This window comes from Heterocephalus glaber, unplaced genomic scaffold (genome assembly GCF_053883595.1).
Source record: "Heterocephalus glaber isolate CG9 unplaced genomic scaffold, H.glaber_assembly_v1.0 deba00001504, whole genome shotgun sequence".
In the NCBI taxonomy this organism is placed as follows: Eukaryota; Metazoa; Chordata; class Mammalia; order Rodentia; family Bathyergidae; genus Heterocephalus; species Heterocephalus glaber.
In genome coordinates, this window is record NW_028258324.1 from 18,072,020 (window position 1) to 18,082,238 (window position 10,219).

General features: G+C 38.5%; 1 protein-coding gene across 3 annotated transcripts; it reads left to right on the forward strand.

Annotated features, from left to right (window-relative positions):
• The first annotated feature begins 913 nt into the window (after positions 1-913).
• On the forward strand, positions 914-9,417 carry Rnf7 (ring finger protein 7). 3 transcript variants are annotated; one of them, XM_004834362.4, is made up of 3 exons: positions 914-1,237; positions 7,313-7,360; positions 8,862-9,417. In XM_004834362.4, exons 1-3 carry the CDS (start codon positions 1,063-1,065, stop codon positions 8,978-8,980), a joined length of 342 nt encoding a protein of 113 aa, XP_004834419.1. In that variant the 5' UTR covers positions 914-1,062; the 3' UTR covers positions 8,981-9,417. The 3 variants fall into 3 exon arrangements, 2 of the variants coding, with proteins under 2 accessions (XP_004834419.1, XP_004834421.1); XR_002392010.2 differs by having other exon boundaries at positions 949-1,407; XM_004834364.4 differs by having other exon boundaries at positions 966-1,230.
• Positions 9,418-10,219: the final 802 nt, after the last annotated feature.

Below are 10,219 nucleotides of genomic sequence, written 5' to 3' on the forward strand. Positions count from 1 at the left end.
ACGTTCTCACAGCCTCAGCTGTCTTATCTTCCAAGTGGAGATGCTGTCTGCTTGACTGGGGCAAACAAAAGATGGCCCTGGGCTACCAGTACAACTGGTTTCAAACTGTCACCTCCACATCACAGCCATGTGCTTGTCCAGTTACTTGCTTCTCTGGGCTTCATGACTTCTACATAGAAGGAGGTGGTTAAACCAGCCCTAAGTGTAGTCTCCAGGGTTTTCGGGATCCTGTTAGGGGACAAATGACATCAACTCCTCTTTCCATAACAACGTTCAGAGCTTTTTGCCGTTTTCCACTCTCATTCTCTTCAGAGTATGGTGGAATTTTCCAGAAGCTACATGTAATGTCACTGCTCCAATGATAACCTGTAATGGGTTTTAATTATTTTTATAAGAATTAATATTTTAAATTTTGTTTTGATTTTATAAAAAGCAATCATTTATTTGTCTATCCAAGTATCTTCTACATAAACAAAAGCTCATTAAAGACCTAAAAATTTTGAAGTGTAAAGGAGTCCTGAGACCAAAGAGCCTGGAACACTGAACCACATTTAGATCGCTAAAGTCATTTGTTCAACAAAAATTGCGCCTCCTGTGGCCCAGGCAAGATTAAGATACCAAAGGAAAGGTGGTCCAGTGGTCTCAGTCTCTTCTCTGATAATTTACATTTGGGAGGAAGGGACAAACGAATAAATTAACAAGGTGGTTTCCTGGGAGCTGCAACTTTGATACAGGCCTGGAGCAGGCCAACGTCCCTGCACTCTGCGCGCTTGCTCAGACTAAACACCCAAGAATGGGGCAGCCAGACTTCGGCCCAAGTCGCCGGAAGTCCCCAGCAGCTGGCTGTCCCAGAGGGGAGGGCGGAGCCTCAGTTCCCGCCCCGGCGCCGGCGCCAGTGACGTCACTGCGCCTCACCAGCCAATCGCGAGCTGTCGGTTCGAGCTCCGCCGTGGTCTGCGGCCTGCGGGCGGCGCTGTGGCCCGTTGGGCGGCCCCGGGGAGTCGCCGTAGCCGCTCGCCTTTCCCGACCCAACGTCTTCGCCGCCAGCTCCGCGCCGCCGTCATGGCCGACGTAGAAGACGGCGAAGAGCCCTGCGCCTTGTCCTCTCACTCGGGGAGCGCAGGCTCCAAGTCGGGAGGAGACAAAATGTTCTCGCTGAAGAAGTGGAACGCGGTGGCCATGTGGAGCTGGGACGTGGAGTGCGATACGTGCGCCATCTGCAGGGTCCAGGTGATGGGTAAGCGCTGCACCCTGGCCTGGCGGCTGCGCGGCCTCCTCCGGCGGTGGGGGACAGCGAAGTGGCTGGGGTCGCATTGCGGCGCGCATCCCGCCCGGGTCTGAGGCAGAGCCCTGGGAGGCTGGTGTTCTAAAGAGAGAAACGCGCCCTGAGCGGAGGCGCTGAACGAGGTAATTTCAAGTAGCGATGGGCGTTACCAGGAAAAATAGGTGACTTGATGGGAGCTGGGAGGAGCCACTTAGTTTGTGGGGCCAGCCCCCGTTTTTAAAGCAGAGGACAGAGGGGTCAGGGTAAATCCTGTGATTCAGCCACGCCCCGACGTATTATCCAGGGCTCATCTTCCACGAAAAAATATCCTCAGAGAGGCACGCGTGGAAGTGAAGTGTGTGCAGCTATTGTATTCCCTGATTGACTATTGCTACTGCCATTGAGCTGGCTTTTTAAAAGTATGGATTAAAGGTCTGAATTGATTTAGGTCGGGTCGGGTAGAATTCGCTAGACTTGAAATGTGGTTCAAGAATGTTCAAGTTTCACGGGAATTGGAGAATATTAGCCCGTTGTCCCTAGACAAAACTTCATCGCCATCTTGCCTGTTCCCCACCATAGGATGCCATTTCTTCCAGACTGCCCTGATGTGGGGCCTTTGTGGAGAGAGACTGCTTTTAAAAATATTGGGTCAAGCGAAACGTTTCAGAATAGTTCAATCTCGTTGAGTTTTATTCTGTTCTATGATCTCAGACTACCTTGAAGACTGGTGCTATTTAAATACAAGCTATATATTTAAATTAGGACATTGTGAAAGCATCTTCAGTGGTGTTTCTTGAGGGTATTGAAGAAAACTGTGACTTGCCCTGAAAAATGAGAGAATTGTAGAAAATAAAGAGAATCGTGCACATTTCTTAGAGAATGAGACCTTAACACTACCAGAATCAAGAGATTCCTCGGCTTACTCTTTTTTCTTACATTCATAAGGGATTGTTTCAAAGGTTTGCAGCAGTAGGATTCAAATATTTTTAAAGACTTTGGGAAGATGGCCCGGTTTTTTGCATATAAGGTTTTTTAAAGTATCTGCTTGTATTTCACCCATCCCACCCTACCCCTTAAGAACAAGTCGTAATTTCCAGTTTGAGAGATATTTTTAACTGATCCAATCATCTTGATCTTATTCTTTTATGGGACAAGCTTTGCAAAAATTTTGTCTGCTCCACCCCCCCCCCACCCCTTTTTAAACTGGAGATTCAACCCAGGACCTTAGCACTGAACTACATCTGCAGCTTTTTTTTTTTTTCTTTTTTTTTTGAGACAAGATTTTGCTGAGTTGCCCAGGCTGAGCTGGAATTTGGGGTCCTCCTGTCTTATCCTCTCAGAATACTGAGATAACAGGTGTGCACTACCACACCAAGCTAAACTTTTCTAGTTTAAAAAAGGAGGGAGAGGAGAAGAAGAGAAAGTAATAAAGATCAAGATGTTGTATATAAATTTAGGCATGGCAGCACATGTAATCCCAACATTTGGAGGCTGAGGCAGTAGAATTGCTGTGAATTCAAGGTCTGCCTAGCCTGTATCATGAGTTCAAGGTCAACCTGAACTACCTAGTGAGAACCTATCTCAAAAAAAAAAGTTCTGTGTAAATGTACAAACCCCCAGGATTATTGTATTCCTTATGTGCTATAAATATGTACTATTTACAACTAATAATAATAAAAATGTCCCCAAAAGGGCATTTAAAAAAGATTTCTCTTTAAAAAGCTATTTTTAAAGCACAAGGACCCAAGTTTGATCCCCGGTACCAAAAAAAATTTTTAAATAAAATAAAAAAATAAAAAGCTATTTTCTCCAAAGGAAAAAACTTTTCAGTAGTAGGTAGCATTGTAGAACCTAAAATAGTGATTGAAATTTAGCAACAAACTTCACTGTGATATTTAAAGTAAGTCAAAGTATGGGCTATAAATGACTCACATTCATCATTAACTTGCTAATTATAGCCAGTATTCTGCTACTGCAAGATTAATCTTGTGTATTTACAGCACCCAAGCTTTGGTTTCAGAGAAATATTATGGAGTAGACCTTTATATTTTGTTTATGGGGTGTTAGTGGTCACTTAGTGGTTAGGTGACAGCCAAAGGAAATTGTTTTTCAAACTTCCTAGTCCTTATCCTAGCATCGTTCTAAAAAGTGCTACCATTGTATTCCTTAGAAATGTGCTCTTTTAGATACTAGGAACTTCACTAAAATTTTTTTTCTCTGAAACAAGGAATTTGTATAGGTCTGGGTTAATTTTTGATGAGCATAATTCAGCTTTCTGGCTACTACAACAAGAATCAACTCTGTCCCATTTGCATAATTTTTGCAATGTATCTCACACACCAAAATGGTTTATCATACCTATCACCCCAAGAATCTCCTGTGACCTCATTCTGATGTGGGTGACACTCCCCTGGATCCCACTGTCCTCCCTTTACTGGGAAAGGAGCAGATGGCACAGTGAGCAAAAAGTATGAGAAAGGGGAGAAGGTTTGGTAGTGCAGCCAGGTTATAAAAGTCCGAGTAATCTTTCATGATTGCATGTTAACGTGGACATTTCAAATAACCTTTTGGAGCCTTTTCTAATGTGTAAAAGAAGTAATTAGGATCACCAGTCCTAATGTTCTTAAAATTGGGTGACTGCGCAGAACTAGAGCCACGTACAGGTACTGTCTTCCCTGATAAATCAGGATCTTCGTGATACTGCATTGTTTGCTTGTCTAGCTCCCCCTTTGCTAGTGAGCTCCTTGAAATGCAGCCTTGTTCACTTTGGTGTTGCCAGAGCATAAATCCTTGCAGAGAATAGATGCTCAGTAATTACGGAATTGAAGAAAGCCTCAGGAGGCATGGTTGTTTTTCATCCACACTGAGGAGGCCAGGGTGGTGGTGTTTTTTCAAGGGTAAGAGCATGTGGAGAGGAGCAAATGCCTGAGCATAACCCAGTGTAAGAAGAGAAGCAGGATCCAACTCTGCTGTTTCTATTTTTACAGAGTTATTTTTTTCCACTTATGCTAAAAACTTTTTTCTGTTGATTTGAACTTCTTTTAAATAACTTTTGACTCCTCTTCCAACCTAATGAGTCCATTTCATTGGTTCCTAAATATTCTGTATTACCTCCCTCATCAAGCAAATAGTACTACAGAATGAATTTTGAAAACTTCCTGATTCAACATACAGGTTCTCATCCCTAGTATTTATTCCCAAGTAGTTTATTAAATTACTTCTCCATTGTTGGGTGGATGCTTTGTGCTCAGACTTACCTGTAAGTGGAGTATTTTCTTTAATTAAAAAAAAAGAACCTAGTATTTAGGTATACCAAGTATTTACTTATTTTATCTGTAAAGCTCTTACAGGTAGTTATCACTCTTACTTTATATGCAGATAGCACATAGAATGATGCCTTTTCTACAGGTGAGGGAATGGAGGCTCATAAAGCTCCCTAATTGGTCCAGAGCAGCTGGTGAGGTGGTATTTTACAGTAGATCTGCCTGGCTTCCTGGCCCTCGCTTTCCCTCTGAGTCTCACCAGTCTTATTTGTATGACCTCAGCAGTGACCTGTTGGAAACGTGCAAAATAGTTTATTTTAAAGGAACTCACAAGTATCTTAGGGAAGAAAGTAAGAAATTACTTTTTATGAATTTCTCAAAGGAAATTTCTTTGCCAATAAATAGTCATGAGTCAAAATTTGTTTATGAAAGAAATAATTTTTAATTTTTTATGTAGATTACAGTCACATAGTTAAAATTTTAAGAAGCTATATGGTGAAAACTCCTTTCCATTCTGTCCCCTACCAGTAAACTTTTTATTGGTTTCTTGAGATTCCTTGCATATATTCTTTATATATAAGCAAATACCGATACAGAGGCATGGCTTATTTATAATGGTGTCTTGAAAATAAACTACCTCTAAAATTGATCCATATGAGTAAGCAAACCTGGTGAGCTTATAGTAACTGGTGAGATAGTAGAACATGGCATATTTCTCTACCAGTTTTTTTCCTAGCGGTGCTGTCAAGGCATCTTTTCATCAGAGCTTTTAAAAATAGTCATTAATCCTTGTGAAATTGCTGCTGGTCATAAGTAAATTAATAAAAATGCCTTGTACTTTATTCTTCTTTAAATAGTTATTTTCAGATGAAAAATTAATAGTGACTTAGTTAACTTTTCTCATTGCTGGGACAAAATTACCTGACACCAAAAGTTTGTCACAATTTTTTTTGGTACCAGGGATTGAACTCAGGACCTTGTGCTTGCCAGGCAGGTGCTGGCACCACTGAGCTAAATCCCCGGCCCCACCTGACACAAAAAGTTAAAGGAGGAAAGGTTTATTTACCTCATGGGTTTTTGGTTTTTTTGTTTTTGTTTTTGTTTTTGTTTTTTTGGTAAGGGGGATCAAACTCAGGACCTTGCGCTTGTGAGGCAGGCAGTGGAACCACTGACCTAAATCCCCGGCCCTAATGAGGTTTTTTTAAATTAAATTTTATTTTATTTTATCCCTCTTCCCCCCCTCAAGCCCTTTCCCCTCCCTGTGTACAAAAGCTTTGTTTTTATTTTTTTCTTCTGTTTTCACTTTTTTTCTTGTCCCTTCCTTTCTCTCCCTCCTCCCTTCTTCCCCTTCCCATCTGAACACTTTTTCCCCTTTCCCAACATCCACTACACATTCAGTCCTTGTTTCACTTCAGGTTTCTCACACCAGAGAAACAATGCGGTATTTAAACATGTGTGTCCGAGCTATTTCACTTAGAGTATGGTCTCAAGATCTATCCATTTAGCTATAAATGTCTGAAGCTCAGCCTTTGTGGCAGAGTAGTACTCCATTGTATAAAAAAATCACATCTTTATCCACTCAGTTGATGGGCATTTGGGCCGTTTCCAGGATTTGGCTATTACAAATTATGCCACTATAAACATGAGTGTGCATCTATCACTGTGGTATTGTGTTTTTAATTCTTTCAAGAAGATACCAAGAAGAAAAATAGTTGGGTCAAATGGAATCTCTAGTTTTAGTTTTTTGAGGAATCTGCACACTGATTTCCACAGTGGTTGCACCAGTCTGCACTCCCACCAACAGTGGAAAAGGGTTTGTTTTCCCCACAACCCCGCCAACATTTGTTATTGATTTCTTAATAGCGGCCATTCTTTCTGGAGTAAGATGGAATCTCAGCATTGTTTTAATTTGCATTTCACTAATGACCAGTGATATTGAAAATTTTTTCATATATTTATTTGCCATTTCTAATTCTTTATCTGAGAAGTGTCTTTTCATTTCAGATGCCTATTTTTTGCATTGGGTCTTTAAATTTGGAGGGTCTGATTTTTTTCGGTTATTTATATATTCTAGATAATAGTCCTTTATCTGAATAGCTGGTAAAAAAATTTTCCCACTCTGTGTGGGTTGTCTCTTCATTCTGTTAGTGGTTTCTCTTGCTATGCAAAAGCTTTTTAATAAGATGAGGTCCCAGTTGTTGATTCTTTATAGTATTTCCAGTGTGGTCTGGGTTTTGTTCATGAAGTCTCTGCCTACTTCTATGTCCTCAAGCATTCTCCCTATTCTGTATTCCAACAGATTTAGTGTTTCTGTTTTAATATTTAGACCTTTGATCCATTTCGATTTTAGGTTAGTTAGCTCACAGTTTATAGAAGTTTCAGTCCATAATGGCTGCCTCCCAGGCAGGGTGGCTTTGCAAAGGAGAAATAGTTCATGGCAGGCAGAAGGTAGCAAAGCAAGCAGCTCTTTCTATCCCTTATATCTTATCCAGGCTACTTAGGGTGGGTAGCACTTGCACCCTTAATCCTATTAATCCTTGAGCCTAGCATTGCACCATGAATCGATTCCAGCATCACACACTCTAGATCCAGTCACCTCTGAAAAAAACCCACTTATGACCCATGAGGTTTTGGGGAAGGACATCTAAATACAAGCCATAACAAATACTATGAGTCTTTTATATTTATCTCTAACCCTTAGAGTTTTTATTTGACTTTGAAGTGTTTGGGTTTTTTAATTGCATTCTGAGCACCAGAATGAGAATTGCTATTTCTTTACTTTCAGATGCCTGTCTTAGATGTCAAGCTGAAAACAAACAAGAGGATTGTGTTGGTATGTTATAATTTCTTTCTCTGGCTTTTTCAACTGAAGGTTTTTCTCTCAGTGGGAATGTTTGAATTTGCAATTAAGATTGACTTTATCAATACACAAAAATAAACTGTAAAGCAGTGATCCATTATTAATATAAAATGTGTTCTCAAAAGGCCTCAGTGGAATGAATCTGCAAGTCCTTTTATTGCTATAATTAAGAGTTGGATAACTGTCGCATAGTAAAGATTAATATGGCCATATTAAAGATTTAGTGATCAAAAAGGAATAATTATCTCCTATTAAAAAAATTATAAAATAAACAATTTGTCAAAACGTTGCTTTTTTTTGAGACAGAGTCTCACTATGTAGTCCAGGCTAGCCTCAGATTCTCTATGTGGCCAAGGCTGGCCTCAAATTCATGATGATCCTCATGACTCAGCCTCCCAAGTGCTAGGATTACAGGTGTGTGCCACCACACTCAGCTTTAATAATAAAGCATTTTTTCAATACTCATATGATACAGTATATAAAGAAGAAAAGTTCTAAGTCTCAGGCATTTTTTTAAGAATGTAGTTTGTGTGTTAAAATCTATTAAACTCTCTTTATAAGCTTGGACTATGAAAGTTGTCTTAGGATAGTTATTTTAAGCATTTCAAAGTTTTTCCTGTCTTAGTTCTCAGCATGATCATTTTTAGATTGCTTTTTACAGTGCCTGTAGATTTTTTGTAAGTAGTATGTTCTTTTTTTTTTCCATGTTTTTTTCATTTAGTCTTATTCTCTTCTCATGTCACTCAGTGGGTGAAGCAAGGGACAAACGAAGTCCAGTTTGAAATTGCATTATTTCATATTGTGGATGATTTTCTTGGTTTAAAGTTTTTCATGTTGCTTGCTTTAAAAATATTAATTGGGAATTGTGAAGAGGGGATCACTTTCTTTGATCACAGAGAGACACACCTCTCCTCAGCCAAAAATTTCATTTGTCACATGAGAAATTGTACTGCTTGTGGATAACTTAACAGAATTCATCACTTCTAGGAAATGGCTAACTAGAAGCATGTCGTCTCTTTAGAATAACTAAGTATGAATTGAAAACATTTAGAACTCATTATATCTTGGTAAATAAAAACCAGGAGGACATTTTTCAATAAAGTAAAGCTCAAAAAAAAGATGGTTAAGGTCAGTGTACATGACTGAGAAGGTCTGGAATCTAAGGAAGATGCAAGTCCTTTAATCTGACTTCAAGAAGACAGCATGTGGAGCTATTTAGGAACGAGGGGTCATTGGATCACCCACAGATTATCAAACAGAGATGGAAAGTAACTCCAAACAGTGACTAATTTTTTTAAGTATAACTTTCACATGTAAGTTTATGTATTTTTTGTAGGTAGAAAAAATATTTTGACAAAAGGTTCATCTTTGTTCAACATTATTCAACTTTTATTCATAATATAAAATAAGTTTAATTTTGAGCTTGGTAATTTCAATTGAAATGTCATGTAACTTTTCTTTTTCTTTCTTTTAGTGGTTTGGGGAGAATGCAATCATTCCTTCCACAACTGCTGCATGTCTCTGTGGGTGAAACAGAACAATCGCTGCCCTCTCTGTCAGCAGGACTGGGTGGTCCAAAGAATCGGCAAATGAGAGTAGTGGAGGCTTTCTTAGTGCAGTTGTTCACGACCCTGGTAGATCTTGCTGTCAAATGCCCAACAAAGGCTCAAACACTCAAGGGGACTACTTTTTCACATACAAGGCAATGGATCTGTTGTCTTCTGGGACTCATCAGAGGCGTGGTATAGCATTTTGTCAACTTAATTTTCAGGATTCTCTACAATTAAGAAGATAATTTATTAAAGATGATCTTTTCCTACCTCTATGGTGTGTGTCACATACACTGCTTAAAAGTGCTGTAAAAAAGGAGAAAAGTCCAAATCAAATGACCTTTATAATTTACCTATCACTATACAAGGGGCTGTAGAATAAGTTCTGTTCATAGGAGAACTTTTTGCATGCTTACAGTTGATCAGATAAAAAGAGTGTTATAGTAACAAATAAAGTGCAATTTCAAACCCAACTCTTAATCCTCAGTTTGTTCCTAATATTTATTTTTGGTGGGAAGAGCAGAGATTCCTTGACATTTTTATTTGATATATTGAGAATTTTAATTTTGGACCAGTGAACAGGTGTAAATAGAATTTAACTTTCAGGCATATAGGATTTTGATTGTTTTTTAAATTATTCTCTATCTTTGTCTCATCAAGAAAATGTAGATCTGTATTCATCTCACTGTTAAATCGTTGAGTATTAAAGGATAGGTATTTTCTAGTTCTGGAAAAATTATGTTGTAGTGTATATTTTTGGTAAAATATTAATGAAGGAAATGTTCATGTGTAATATTGGATCAAAAAGTTTTATCATGCAGTGCTATAATAAATGATTTACTCTGTTTCAGTTATAATTGTATGTACAACTTTAAACTTAATAAATAATTTATCAAGTAAATTCATACACTCTTTCATTTGGCAGTAAAACTTAAAACATTTATTGCCTGGCAGTATATTAAGTGAAAGAAAATACTTAATTCTATCAAATTCATTCATATTCAAGAGAGGTCATTTTCTTACAATTTACAGACCATGGGATCATTTTGAATTCTATTGTAATAGAGGTTACTGATAGACATTTAAAAGACAGAAACCTTAAAATCTTCATATCTGCAGATTCAGAGCTTGGCTTTCTGAATCTTTTTAAATCTAAGGGTTGTAGATGTGTAAAGATATTTTTAATAATTTGAATAAAAATTAGATTCTGCGTTTTTTTATATGGGCTCCATTCAGTATCTGAAAGAAATTTTTTCAAAATTTTCTAGCTACTAAAAAAGTT